The following is a 15,382-nucleotide window of genomic DNA, read 5'->3' on the forward strand; positions in this document are numbered from 1 at the left end:
CCATAGGAAAAAACAAACACAAAAGCTGCTACATAAATAATGCATTCATATTGCCTGGTTTTAAACAAAAAGTCTGACTACAGTCTAGACACGACAGTTAAACTTATAACAGAAAATTATTTCCCTGATCTTTTTCACTGAAACTAACATAAGAGCAGCATTGTACTCTACTTAAAAAATGATTCTCCATTAAAGAAAGATCAATCAGCTTCAGATAGAGCTTCATGATGGTCCAGTTCTAATTCAGTCTACTTCACCACAGAGCTTTGCCATTGACCTGGAAGGTGCAGTATTCATTACCTGACATGGTTTGGGGCAAGTTACCCAAAATACCACTGAGCTCAAGAACAAACAACAATGAAAACTAGAGTAAGGATGAAATGAAACAATGAGCTTCATTTCATGAACATGAGAGTAAGGATTTTGAGCTCTGCTCCTTAATTATTGTGGTTTCACGTGAACATGTCACGTATCATACAGTAGATACTCTTTTCCTAATTCTGCTGATGCATCATTTTAAAATGTAAACATATGTAAAATCTACTTAAAAAAATATACAAAAAATCATGACAATCTTCCGTTAATGTGACTGAACTCACTTTTTATAGAACAAGCACGCATGGTAGAGGACTTAATACTCTTCTCTCCATCACGTATGTGACTAAATCTACCATCAGCAAAGCTGCTGTGGCGAGTACTAACAATGAAACATCAGGAAGGCTCACTGGCTAGTACCACTATGATGGGACTCGCAAAGCGAGGTCAGAGATATCACCTGGCAATACGGTATTCTAAAATTATTGGCAGGAAATGGGTATTCACAACTGCTAGCTAAATTATTTTTAAGTGTAATGTGCTGGAGAGAGTGGGCGAGTGGCCAAATTCTTCTCTCAGCCATATAAATGCAATTCTGAAGTGACTTCATTGACCTGAGCACTGAAGTAGAAACGTGAATCTATTTCTACCTTAAATGTACTGCAGCCTGTCGCATTAGTGCTGTGATCCTGTCAGATCCTACAAGTAAACAGGGTCAGGACATGCCAATAGACAAACAGGAGATTGTCAAACAACCTCTAAACACGTGAAAGAAGGAGTGCTGGTACCTGCACAGCCATCATTTTCTGAGCATCTTTCTTCAGGAGCTTTTCCCCTGTGCGATGCCCACCAGGGCCCAAATATTCCCCTTACCTCAGTGACAGCACAAAAGGCCCTAACAGGCATTTGTATCCTCTCGTAAGGCTACAGCACCCAACTTCTTTCACTCACCTTTCTGATGCCCCTTAATTCTCCTTTAGGCTATACTCGTGAAGATTGCTATCCTTTCACATACTTGGCTGGGCAAGTGGCTCACATAAACAGACCCTGTGTTGCTTTTCAGGATGAGGGATCTCGACAAAAACCTGTTTTCTGAACTACCGGAACGAACAAGCATCATTAGGGTTAAGATGTGATAGGAAACGATCCCACCAGTAACTCTGCTACTAGATTTAAGGCAGGGACTTGGCTCTGGACCCCAGAGGGGATGTGTCCCCTCAGCCTGGCAGGGCCTTGCTGCCTCCATCCTTGCAGGAGCCTGGCTGCATGTGGAGAGGAAGGGCAGCAAGTCTTACAATAGGATGACCTAAGACTCATTTTGAGACAATTTCATCTACTTCAGGAGAACTTACCCTTCCCCAGAAGGGCTGCCACCATCCAAATGGATTGCATGGTTCCAGCCCATGCAGAAGTACCTCCAACACATCATCCCCACCAAATACGTTTATACAGTTTGGGTGGACAGCCTCAAACACAGGCAGGATTCCAGACTGGACCTGTGGTGAAGACAAACTGAATTTATGCCTTATGTGATGTTAGGTGGCAGTATGCTGCTATGTTAAAGACCCGATATACCTTCCAGTGCTCTAGGAACATTTGGGATATTAACCAGGGAGCCTCAGCCAGATGACAACTTTCCATTCTGCTGACCTACATTATTACTGCAGTCATTATCTAAGGTAGTCTTTGTTTTGCGTCCCAAGCCTCTATTTGTCTAGATAGGCAAGCTAAGGACCTCATTACAAGTAAGAGATTTGAAAGCATATCATGAAGTATACAAAGCACTTCACAGTCCTTTGATTAAATGAATATACGCCAGGTGTCTTTATTAGTCAATAAAGAAGATACAAAAGATGATATGAGAAAGTCAGAAAATGCTCTCAAATCCTAAATATCTGTTTTGATCAACTTAGTAGCACAATTTGCCATAAAAACAAAGCACTAAAGCCAAATACACAAATACAAATTCTAACCCTCTTAGTCCTTAGCTGTTGAGTAAGCCACTGTGAAACACCCAGGAAGGCCGATAAGAAAAAACACAACCCATCAATACTGAAATCTAGACTTCTTACAAATAAAATATGACGAACGCTTCACTTCATCACATTAAGTTAAAAAGCACTGCTTATCTAGTATGTGAAGCAGCTTTAATTTTGCTCAGGCTCTGCCCCATAAGAATGCATTATGATTTGTTTTTTTGAACTATGGTTCCTACGTTAACTATGATTATTGAAAATACCAATAATCCATACAAGTGAAAAATCCATTATTTTTAACTAAAAATTAAATAAAATTCAAATCTGTCACTGGAAAATTCCTTAGGTGAAAGAAAGATACACAAAAGGATCTTCTAAGCTTGGCAGATTATAAATAGATGTAGGTACATACAGAAATATTTTGATGCTATTTTCAACATGACCTTTCAATGGTTAACTAACCAACTGTAAGCAGTACAAATCAAAACAGTTCTATTATTACATATTATTACATCTTCATTACGTATCCTGTTAATCTGACCCTTGGATTTACTATATTTAATACTTACATATAAGGTAATTAACCTTTTACTTAAGGTAACAAATAACGTCAAATTAACAAATTTGCATACTTTCTTTGCTAGTAAGATATCTAAGCTGCTAGTACCTTTCATTAAATAGATAAGATTATTTAATAAAAGATATTTAAAGCTTTCTAGTCTTTAATATTTCAAAAGTGAAATTTACCGGAAAACCTAAGTATATTTTTTTCCATATAATGTTGATCAAAGTGATTTTATTTGTTTCTGTATATTCTTGTTGAAAATCTTGGCTTCTTATAGAGAAACAAATGCCCTCCTATTTTTCAGCACCTTTTAAATTATACCGAAAATAGAAGATAATTTAAGGAAAACAGTTTCTATGAAATACGATGTGGATAAAAGCAACTCTATTCTCTAGTAAAATTCCCCATAAAGATTTCTAATCAGAGTGTTTCAAAGTTGTAGAAGTGGTTTCTAACACCATGATTAATCAATACAGTGAAGATGCCTTTAAGACTTCCAGTACCAGCTAAAGAGTCTGCAGCCACATGATATGAAGTGCTGGTCTGGTTTTACCTCACTCTGCCAGTTTGGATTTGATCAGAAGTTTTCGATGGGTTAATGTTGTGCTAGCCAACTACATACTGGATCAGGTGTCACCTGTATGTACCACTCAGCCTTGATGAAGTATAACATGCCCTTCTCTAGCCACCACGAAAGCGCAAAGCTAGGACAAAGCCTGCATAACATGCTTTGAGTAATTCAACTGAAACGTGCTCATGCCAAACCCAGTTCAAATTAGACCTGTGGTTTGGTGTTAATGATTGTGAAAATGGCATAAGCAGTCTGACCAGTCACCCAACCGGCAGGAACTATTTCAGTGCCCTCACCCACAGAACACCTCTTGCAGTAGTGTGCACAGATATGAACTTAAGAGTTTGGCTCTGAGGCAGTTTTGGGTACAGCTGAGATGGCATTGCTGTAAACAAATGCAGTAGTAGAACCTGATGATAACCACGCTCCAGATCAACAGAATGGAATGAAGATTTTTGGGTGGGAAAGAGTAAATTCAAATCAAACAAACCATTTGTGAAGTTCAGTGGTTGCTTTTTCTTTTCATAATAACCACTCCATAGTAAGCAATCAGATGGTAATATAACACGTGATGTAGTTATCAGAACGTCAGGACCTTGTTCCAGGACGCAACAGGGTCAGCCCCAGCTTTCTGACCACAGCCAGCTACATCGGTCTGCAAGCAGAAAGGCTGGATTTTGATCAAATAACGTTTTAAATACCACCACGCCCAGTGAGCAGAAATTCGGGCATATGATACAACACCTCAGTCCCCTCTGAAACCCTCTTCCTCGATACTGAGGTGTTTGGAGCCCTACAAGGCAGCCCCGTGGCAGCCGCCTGCAGCACGCGAGCAGCAGCACAGCGGCGCCTGCTACCACATCACCGCTCACTGGTGAGAGGGGGACAACTGCTAACCAAACACCGTGTCTTCACTGCCGTGTCTCTTACCCACAAGAAATGCCCGATGCGTGGGAATGCTGAGGCTGTGAAATGGCACTATGCAGAAAATTACATGTTAGCTATCTCCATTATAACAGGCTGTCATCTTTCAGTGCAGACCAGCCATTAATCATCCAACAATCATTCATCCATCCTTTCAGTGAAGCATTAAAATGTGTGCCTTTCTGTCTGTCTCTGGTGCTCATCCAGGTGGAAATTAGAAATCCCAGAGTGCTTTTCAGAAAGTACAGGGGCTAACCTTGGGTGACCCTCAGTAATAAAAGAGAAAACCTGTTTCCATTGTCCACAGCTGCATGTAAGCTATCGCCCACTACATAATCGGCACCACATTTACCTACACAGTCACCGCTTCTCCAGCATTTAACTCATTCATCTGCAGAGTGGGTTGGGACACTGAGTATGAAATATGTTTTGTGAAATCACATTCCATTATCCTTTACAGCATGCAGACGAGCGTTATCGACCAAAAATTTCAGTGCCCCTGTGATTCAGTCTTAAAGGACTCTCCTCCCGGGGTAGCAACCTGCAGCAGGGCTTCAAGTTCAGGCATGGAAATAAGTGCTCAGAACACCATAAAACATATGCTAATAACAAGGGACAAAATTCACTTAGCATAGACAAATGCTTGTTGCTGTTTTCTCCTCTCTTTTTTTCTTATATTGATTTTCTTCATGGTTAAAATTATGATGCTCATGTTCTCTGGGCTGGATAAAGTCTTATTCTTTCTTTAGAGCTTCTGGATGAAAGACATTTAGGGACTTAGATAATCACCTTCTTAACTAGATTTGATCTGATTTTGAGGTCATTTTCATGCATTAGCTTAAAAGAATTACAACACAATTTAATAAAAAAATTCTGTTAACATAACTTAGCCTTGAAAAATTGCACTTACATTGAGCAACTAATATTTTTAATGTTTTATTCACTGAAACCCAACTCTAAAGACATTTTGATCCATAATCAGCAATGTCCTTAAGCACATCCAATCTTTCATTGCAATGGTGAAATTTAAAACTGGAAAAACAACAACAATATAAAGGAGTTAAGTGTCTAAGTCTTATTAGAAGGGGGTAGAAATCAAGTGCCAACTCCCTTAATATTTTTAGTTTCTATCCAAGGGCACATAAAACACATGCAAAGTGCTAAACAGGTTGAAACAGGTTGAGGAGAAGGAGGGGTGACCTCCAGAGATCCCAGATTCCATGTGCTCTCTTACCTGCTTGCTTGAAGGAATTTGCAGTACACTGACCCATCTACAGATTACAACAGATTTTGTACCACATTTGCGATTACGTTATCCAAGCGGCAAATAAGCCAACAGAGAAGCAATCGAATGGATTTTTACTTAGGCTGTAAAATTAATTTTAGAGAAGTTGTGTCACGTAGCAAAAAGGAGGTACAGGCACAGCCATGTGTAATAAGAATAAATATTGGCATAGTGGAAGTACCATTATGCGTTCTCTGGACCATACCTCCAAAAACTCTCATAACTGTAATTAGATGGAAAGGCAAAGAAATGTTATTTTTTCACAGCTTTTTCAGACATACAGATTACATGGTCTGGATTAATTTCTAATTACTCCCTGATGTGCATTGGAAGGACGGATTCTGCTTACAGCAGAAGGTTCCTCAATCCTGAGGAATTCACGTACAGGCACATGCCTAGTTTCTTGGCCCATGGACACAGTGTTAGAAATCACATTGTTAAGCACTACCTAAACTGTGTGCAAAGCTGAGAAATTTAAGCATGTGCATTTATTTGTGGTGAGGGGTAAATGTAGTTAAGAAATGGAGAACGAGAAGAATATGAACATGGGGTACAGATCTTCATTTCATTTGGTAATACTGCTTCCACAAGCATTAAACTTTCAAATATGTACTGCTTAAGGGAATAAGCATTTACAACATATGTTGGACAATTGCACATTCCTTTTTTGTTACACCCTCAGCTAAAAAAAGACAGGACAAATGGTCCCCAAATGCAAATCTACAGAAAGCGACAATTAAAATAGCACAACATCAGAAACTGGAAGAACAACACAGTGCATGAAGTCACACAGAAGGCCAAGGTGAAGTCAGCATTGGAACAGATGTGCGTTTAGATGACACTTGCCCAACGGCCTCTTGGTGTCAAAACTGCAAGCATCCTGCCTGTGAGGAGCAGAGAAGCAGGCCTGCAACTCCCCCACTTGATACATCGCTGGTTACTTGACCAATGATTTATATCGGGTGCCTAACGTATCCACTCTCAATTTTTCTGCAATTAAGGAGGGCAGGGCAGGGCAGTGACAAACGGTTTTCCTGCAGCTCTTTTGGCTTTAGCTATTATCCCTTAGATATCTTCAAACTAATTCATCCCTCTCTAGAATCCCAGGTTTGGGTTGATAAATCAAGCGAGACCTGTGTGTGCTGGGAGCTGATTACAGGGTCATTCCTCAGCAGAAATGTTTGACCATAGTTTCCCAACTTCATATTTTATCTAGCAGCTGGTGATGTATCATCACTAATCCAAATGCAAAGTATCAGGAAATAAAAGAAGGAGGCACTGTTTATAATAAATCACTGACAGGGAAAGCTTGACCTTTTCATTTCCTACAAGGTATTTCATTGTTAGACCACAGACAAACAGAATTTTTCATCTGGTGCTTAATATGCATCAGAAGAGAACAAAGGTTTATAAGAGCAGAGGAGTAGGGTACTATCTCCACTAGAGGACACTTATCTTTCCATAGATCAAAAAAGACAATGTTGTTAATACCGCTTTTTTTCTTAAGACTCCTTTATTCTTCTTATTAAATCATAATTTAATGATAAAATGCACTCCCCTACTTTCATCCTGAAGGGAGATTCAGAGACTGTTAACTTTGAAACACTCCTTTAAAACGTGTTATTTTAAGGAAAATGAAATGCTTATCATTAACAGCAAATATAAGCGACTGGCATTACAATGACACAAACATAAAATGATAACACCCATTATTAATGCTCAAGCCTGAGATGTACCTACCATATGTTACTGTTGTTACCGCAACTGTGGCTGCAGCTGGAACACTGTTCAGACTGGATGCCGTGCAAACACCTAATAAAAGGCTTCCTCTGCAAGGAGCTTCTGTTTCACCTTTTACCCACCAAAAATGGGTAACAGATACAGACACGCCTAATTTTATTTTTTGCAAGGAAAGCGTCAAAAAGTAATACTAATCTGTTCACGTGAGGCAGCTCCTTGGTCCATCCCTCCCAGCCCTCAATCAGGTTATGTGGTACCCAGCCCTGAGATTCAGCCCCCTGCCAAACGCAGGAGCCCTGGTGTTGCATTAGGAATGCAGAGGCTGACAAGACACGCGCTCCGTTCCCTCCTGTGGTGAGCAGCAGTACCTGCCACCAGAATGAGATGCCAGGTCTCCCGCAGCCCACAGGGGCCCCAGACCCACACACCCGCTTTTCCAGAGGCTGCTTTGTATGAGGGTGATGAGGAATCCGTGACAGACCTATCCTGCACTGAGACATTCCTGCTCTGCAGGAGCAGCCCTTTGCTGCCAACACAGGTGGTTGCTTCCTTGAGCTCCTCCACAGCTCCACATGCCTCAGCATCACAAGGATCCCAAATACACCGTCAGACACACGCATGCAACTACAACCACACAAGGCCAACTCAGAATCAAGGCAGCAAGTCCCCTAGACCATCTCTTTACCTGGACAAAAACACAGTTGCATGCCTAGGCCAGAAGCTGGTTTCAGTTCCCTTGACTGTTGGTAAATTCCCGTGATTCTTTCTAAACCAGCAGTTAGGAGCTCAGAAAAGCTGAGGCCATCCATGCTTTGCTTGCTACAAGGTTGAACACAAACAAGCAGCTTCATTAGCTGTGAAACACCTACTGACAAGGCATCTAAACAGGAGCATAGCTTTCATCATTAGTGCAGGGATCCTGCCCTCCTCCCCAAGGCGTACCAAAAACCAGAAGTCTTGATTTGGGCCTCTAATAGAGCCCTTCCTTCTTGGATCTTCAGCAGTAAGTCTATGCTCACCTGCGAAAGTACAGTAAAGAGCACCAAAAGAGAGGCTTTACTGTTGCCTGTTACAGCAGCTTTTATACTCGTCTTGGCAGCTGGCATCTCCCCTGGTGCCAGCACCCTCAGAAGGGGCAAGGGGAGAATAGAGCACTGGTTTTGCTCCTACTAGCAAGTTGGAGGACATCCTGATGTTGAAGAAGTATCAGCTCAGCTTGCTATGCGAGGACAGTGACATTGCAGCACAACCTGTGGGTGTTTCTGCTGTACTAGTGGTCTCCAACCTCAGAGCGCGCTGTCAGAGCTGCTGCTAAGCCACAAGTGGCTTTTTCTAATTTGCCAGCATCTTAATGTATTTTACTATCATTAGCTACTTGTTCTCCTCTCACACAAAACAGGTTTAGAAAATCTATTTTACTAAGAGCTAGTATATCTAATTTGTACAAATTTACTAAAGCTTGTCAGTCACACTAAAGCATTTAATCATCTGTGACATTAAAATAAAACACTTTAAAACCTTTGGCACAGAGTGTTCCTGTTAGGAAAGTGCTGTAATAGTATTCTCTCTGCTGGCAACACAGAAAAGAGCAGCAGAGAAATTAACTCAAACAAAACACAGTCACTCATAAAACTTCCACACTGGTCAAAGCTGGAAAACCATGGATGTTCCTTCGAAGAGCAGCTTATTCCCACTGTAACAGTTTGAGATGGTTCAGCCTTCTATTGGCACAGGGAAGCTATTATAGAGTCACTACTAGGGGGTTTTAGTGTAATGAGAACCCCTCACTGCCCAGAGGGAAGGGGAATAAATGGAGGAAACTTTCTCTCTGCCTCTATATTACTACTGAGGAAAAAAAGCAAAACACTGAAATTAGAGGAGTTATCTTAAGGGGAATATCTCTTTGCACTCCTATGTTGAAACTTCAGAGTCAGGATAGTTAGGAACTGTTATGTACTTCCACTCCTCTCCTCCTGCCTTCCCTTTAAAAAGAGAAAAATAAGTTGGAATCACATTCACTGCACTCCAAAGAGCCTCACCAAACACAACAAGACTCTGAATTAAGCAGGAATTAGCAAAGCTGAGCCTTCCACTGCATTATGTAGGGCATCCCCTCGTGCAGGAGCAGCAAGCAGGGGGCTCTTCGGGCCCCAACGTGCAGCACCGACCCAGGAGGGTGACCACTGAGCCCAGCGCATCCGCCCCAGGGCTCGCTGCAAGGCTGACGCTTCCACGCCATGAGGCCAGGCTCTGTATCACAAGACTGATCATCAGGGCAAAAGTTTTCTTAAAAATTTCAAATCAAAATATAAAATATATACACATAATAAAAAAATATATATAATAAAATTCAATCAAACATGAGCAGTAAATTGCTATAATTTCATATGCATAAAATATGCACACTACTAAACATACTTCAGGGTTTGCACAGCTGTCTATAGAATACCATTAATCCTCTGTAAATACACTGAAAACAATATTGCCATAGCTAGGTTTACCATTCTAATTTTCTTTCTTCATGTGCACAGTTTCCACTACTGCTGATGGGAATTCTGTTCATGTATTAGCAGGGGAATAAATTGCTTAATTTTCAAATTCACAGTCCTATCTTCAGTAGAGTAGAATCTCTCCTCCTTCTAATTCAATTTGCCTCCCTGCAAATGTCCCCGACAGAAGGTAAGTCACTTTGTGAAAGGCACCTCTGCGTGACTGCCACAAGAAAGGCTCCCTTCTTTTTACGCATTAAACATGTGCAAAGTAAAGCAAAAAATATTCAAGATATGTAGTAAGGGAAAACGGAAGTGCCTGGAAATTTGCCAGGCAATTCTAAGTTAGTTTAGTTTGGGCGTTATTACCCAAAGGCCAGGATTAGGACAGAAGCATTGCATACTTAGTTTAAAAAATGAGTGACTTTTGACATTCGTCTGAGACACTGGTTCAGTGGAAAGGTGTAGAGATACCTGCTGCAGCAGTACTAAGCTGAACTTTGTGCACTCCTGAGAGGAGCCTGCACTGCCCTTTTGAGTGAGCTGGTTTTACCCCGATTACCAAAGGGCTTCGGACAAGTTTGCTCATGAGCAGCTAGAGAGTGAAACAGCCAGTGTGAAACAGGAGCATCTGAAGACTTCCAGAGGAAAACTCCCTTTTCTCAGAGTTCTACATTTTCTTTGCTAAAGCATCACTTGCCTCCCTACTGTCAGAGCCAGGAGCAGGAGAGGCAGCCCCGTGTGTCTGCCAATTGCCCTGGAAAACTCTCCTGTTTTCCTCCCCTACAGCCAGGAAGCAAAAATCAACCACTGTCAGGGCTGGCTACAAGGCACTGCTAAAGCCTTGTTAGCATTCCTTAAAGGGCTTCCGCTGAAAAAAGGAGTTTGATTTTTTTTCCCCCCTGGTTTAGTATCTCTTTTTTTTTTAATTCATCTTTCTCCCCACAAAGAGAAGAGCTTTCTTTTTCCCGGCCAGGGACAACCAGAAGGGGCTGGCACCCAGCATATTCCTCCCAGCCCTCACCTGCTTACCAGGGCCCTTACAGCTGCTGCTCTCCCTTCTGCTTGGGATCACACAGGGGGAATTCCTCACTCTGAAACACTTTCCCAGAATTGTGAATAATGAGTACTATGACTTTTTCAGCACTGCTGCTACCTTGCCTGCAGTGGTCCAGGGCCATACAAGCAAAGCATGAGGGCAGATGTGAAATATTATATTGAGCTAATGTAGGTGGGAAAACAGACAAGCTCTGAGGTGCATAAATCTCTTTAGGCGACCTTGTGTGTCCAAAGTTTGGGCTTTTTCCTGACAATCACCCTAATAGACTTCTCCTTTGGGAGTTTTTGTTTTAATTTGACAAACAATTCAGCAAGCTTGTCAAGAATTAATTAGGTGGTTCAGGCAAAAACCACCAAAACCAACAAAAAACCCAACCGCCTCCTACCTCCGCTTACAATATCCGGTACCAGCCTAGCTGCACCTATGTTTTTACTGCAATTCCTAAAACCTGCACTAATCTGCAGATTGCCTTTCCTCACAAAACCCCAGCAGCTCTCTGTCTCTCCTCTGCTTCTCTCTTTGAAGAAAACAAAACTCAGGAAAGAAAGAAAATATGGTAATTACATTGTCTCTGTTTTAAAGGGACAAACAACCTTTGTCCTAATCTGCTCCTTGCAAATTCAAGACAAATACAAGGGAATTAATATCACACAGTTCTCGCTAATGTACTAATTATGTAGTGCTGGCTACCAAATGAAAAGTAGTAACAATGATACACAAGATGATATTAAAAACCATTTACAGGAACAGGAAGTTAACGATTTCTATCCAGAGGATTCTGCTACAGCAGATGGGATTACACCAGAAAAATAAAGTCTCCAATTCTTTATCAATCCTTTCAAGATTAAGAAGGTTTTAAATCATGGTAATTTGGGAGGGGACAAATCCAAACCTGGGGTATTCTCAGTACCGAGTAAACCCCAACATTTGCCATAGGTAAACAGTGAAACTTAATTAACAGGTCAAGCAAGTGATCTAAGGGATTTTTGTAACACCTGTTTCCATGTGCTCAGAGGGAATATTTATAGCAATATTCAACACAACACCCATATCAACTAGAGGACAAGCTTGGTAGCATAGATAAACTGATTTTCAGATTTTACTTTTAGCAGTTGCCACTTCCCCTTATGTTCAGACTGTTCCAGATTTTATTTGCTCCCTTTCAAAACAGACTGTAACTGCACGTACAGAATGAGGGATTTCTATGACTTCAGCTTTGATAAAAAAGGACTATTATTCATCAGGATGCGGTACTGTGCAAAATGCAAAGGTGACTGATGGTGGATAGAAGATGATACTGAAGTGTCACACCAGAAATATTTTTAACCTTGTATATATGGAATAGAATTAATTTCAAAGAAGAATTACTTATTATTTAAGTGTATAATTCATGATTTGGAGCAGATTTGTCCCATCGTGTTCCTGGGATCCAGCTCTATTATCTTTAGACCTTCCACCTTATAAGAAAAGAACAAACCCCTAAAGATCTGCAAAGATTAAGTTTTTTGTGCTGGAAGTTTTAAAGGAAGGACTGGCTCTGTGCCAAGTAGTTTTGTATCTGCTAACCTAGATGTACCTCTCTGGTGCTGTTAAGTCCTGAAAAACCATCATGCAAGCCTTCATCAGTTTTTGCAGAGGAAGAAAAGTCTTCACTTGATCTTCAAAAAAAGCACCGAGTCCAGTTCTCACTATCATAACACCAAAGATCCTATACAAACACCAAAGAGAAGAGAAAAGAGTAGGAAGAAGCAGCATCTAATGCCAGAGCAATTGCAAGAACAATTTGGGACCAACAAGATCATACCTTATTTAAGGACACATTTGTTAAAAAAAGCATGAATGTGATGTGATTTATCAGCCACTAGTTGCACGCTGAAGGATCCTTGCTGATCATCCAATTGTTTACTTACCTTAGCAAGATTATTCCTACTTGTATTGTACAGATCCCAAAGGGAGGTTCAGACTGAGGAAAGCGCTTCGGGTATTGTCTTTGGCACCAATACATTTTATGGGAAATGTTATGTCAGATTAATAGTATCCTGTATGTTCTTCTGCTGTAAATAGATCTTCCTACCTGGATTACATCTCCCATGTTGCATCAGGGTCCCATCACAGAGAGAAAAAAAGCATCATGTAAGACACCTGGCCATGGGTCTAGTCACTGAGCATCAAGTCAGAAAATAACAATTCCTGTAAGATATTACTGCAGCTTTTCTAACAGCAGTTCCTGGCCACCACCCATAGCATAGAAAGTTACCTTGTTTTAAAGAGAATAACTGTAGTTAGAAGGCTATTTTTTTAAAACTTTGATTATAGCTGGTCTAGAAAATTTCTTGCCAAGTCACTGTTTTGTTAATCCTTACATATATATATAATGCTACTGAAATCAGCAAGACATGTACGTTATCATCTCTACTCACATGACAGCCAAACCAAGCTCTCAGCCATTCAGCACATAAAGACGTATGGAATTAAATTCATTGTGTTCCAGGAGTAAAATGTGAACTCTGATTAATTATGCAAACTTTAAAAAACACATTTAGGGATATGATTTGTTCATAGAGGTACGTTTTGCACACTATCTGAATCTAGCTGAGAGAACACATAAAACATTCATTTCATTTTCTGGTATGTGCTCGTTTAGTACAATACACTCAGCCATAATGATGTAGCTAACAATTTTATGGTCGTGTATGATTCATGCTGCAAAGAATACCATGCCACACGGAAACCTTTTTATTATCAATCACCAGGAAACACAACCTTGAAGACTGGCATTAATTAAGAGGGTAAGATTTACAAATGCTCCTGCTTCATTCTCTAAATATAAATATTCATGGTAGTATCTATGGATCACCTCTTGAAGCAAAAATTGATCTCAGAAAATGAGGAGTTGTAACAGAAATAGGAACATAATTATGAAAAGCTGTCTTCGAGTCTTTCAACTAGAATACTTTATGATCATCTTTCTTCCTTTTACTTTTTGCAAACAAAACAAAAACATTAGAATAATGATGGTAGCATAACAAAGGTGACCACAAATTTAGATTCCATTCTTACCAAGATCAGTTTTTGATACAAAAAAATTAATTTCTTGCTTTCTTTATCAATGGCTATTTTGTGGGTTCTTTGTGGTGTTTCTCAGTGCAGCAGGCATGTTAGACACGCACCTACATTACATACTTATATGTCCCTGTTACCTTGTGTTCATACCGATATCACTATCACTTCTATGGGTACATCTTCCTGAACAAATCCTATAGGTTTTTCTAGGTGGAATCCCCAGCTGGGCATCAGCCCTAACTTAGTTGCTTTTTGTTTTCATTTATCTTCCTAATTCTCTTTCTGTAAGTGATTATGGTAAATGCATGCACACTAAGCATACAATAGAAGGAATACATATAACTGAATGTGTTACCCGCTTCAAAATCCACTACTCGTTTCAATTTGTATTATTTCAAGCACACAATATGCATAACATTTTTTGCTATATGTCTCATGTAACACTTACATGAAAAATAACATATAGCAATAACATACAGAAAGCAATAATACAGAAAGATTACTGCCATCTCACAAATTTGTTAAATAAAGCATTTCTTAAAAACAATTTAAGTACATAAGGGGGAAAAAAAAGAACGGCAGCAACTAGTGATGCCTGTGGCAAGGAACCCATTTTTCTGCTGAGACTACACCTTGTTAGACTGAAGGAAGACAAACACTTTATTAACCACAGATCTGAAGAAAGTGCAGAAATTTGAAGTTTTTCCTAGCTTTATACACACACAAAAAAAACAGACACTAAGTTTCAACTACAACAAAGTATTATTTTTAGGTCATCAAGAAGCAGATGTTTTCCATTTCCAGAAGTAAATAAAATTGCTCCTGGTGATAAACAGACAGGTAAAATGTTTTGGAACAACGTTGTCTCTCTAACCATCCTGAAGGTAAGTGAACAACATGAACTTGCCCACACTTGATTTCTCCATCGTTAAAATCTGTCAGTTAAGAACTGGCAAAGAACACTAATAAAAAAAGCCAAATTGACTTAGTTCCCTTGATTCACCCCATCCCTTTAATGGTGTTGACAAGATTAGATGACAACAAAAATCTTAGTCTGTACAAACCCCTTGTTGATCTATTTTGTCCTTATCATCATTATTTTGTTCCAACAAACATCCCCCAGCCTTTGGAATTCATCAGCCTAAAACATCGTTTAATATTTTCTCTTCTCAGAGCAGCTCTTATTAACCTAAACCCTTCAGTGAAAAATGCCTATACATATACAGTCTGTGATTAAATAGAACTGTATTCAGGGCTTTCACATATGAATTCTGCTTGGGAGAAAAACTGCCATGCTGCTGGACAGCACATTTGAATTTTCTTCCCTATCACAATTATTTATTATTTCTATTAGCTAATGTTGTTTTACTCCTAATTATGGGTAATTAGATGAT

General features: G+C 40.0%; 1 protein-coding gene across 2 annotated transcripts in view; it reads right to left on the bottom strand.

Annotated features, from left to right (window-relative positions):
* The window catches only part of LOC310905612 (uncharacterized protein), a 724,478-nt gene that overhangs the window by 204,823 nt on the left and 504,273 nt on the right, over nt 1-15,382 (bottom strand). Inside the window, exon 15 of one of the 2 annotated variants that reach the window (XM_083852137.1) lies at nt 12,502-12,633. The exons of the other annotated variant lie outside the window; for it this stretch is intronic. Within the exon in view, the coding sequence (XP_083708263.1) occupies nt 12,502-12,633 (132 nt within the window). The remainder of the gene's footprint in view (nt 1-12,501; nt 12,634-15,382) is intronic. 2 annotated transcript variants of the gene reach the window in all.

The sequence above is a fragment of the Anser anser genome (genome assembly GCF_964211835.1).
Source record: "Anser anser genome assembly, chromosome: 11".
Lineage (NCBI taxonomy): Eukaryota > Metazoa > Chordata > Aves > Anseriformes > Anatidae > Anser > Anser anser.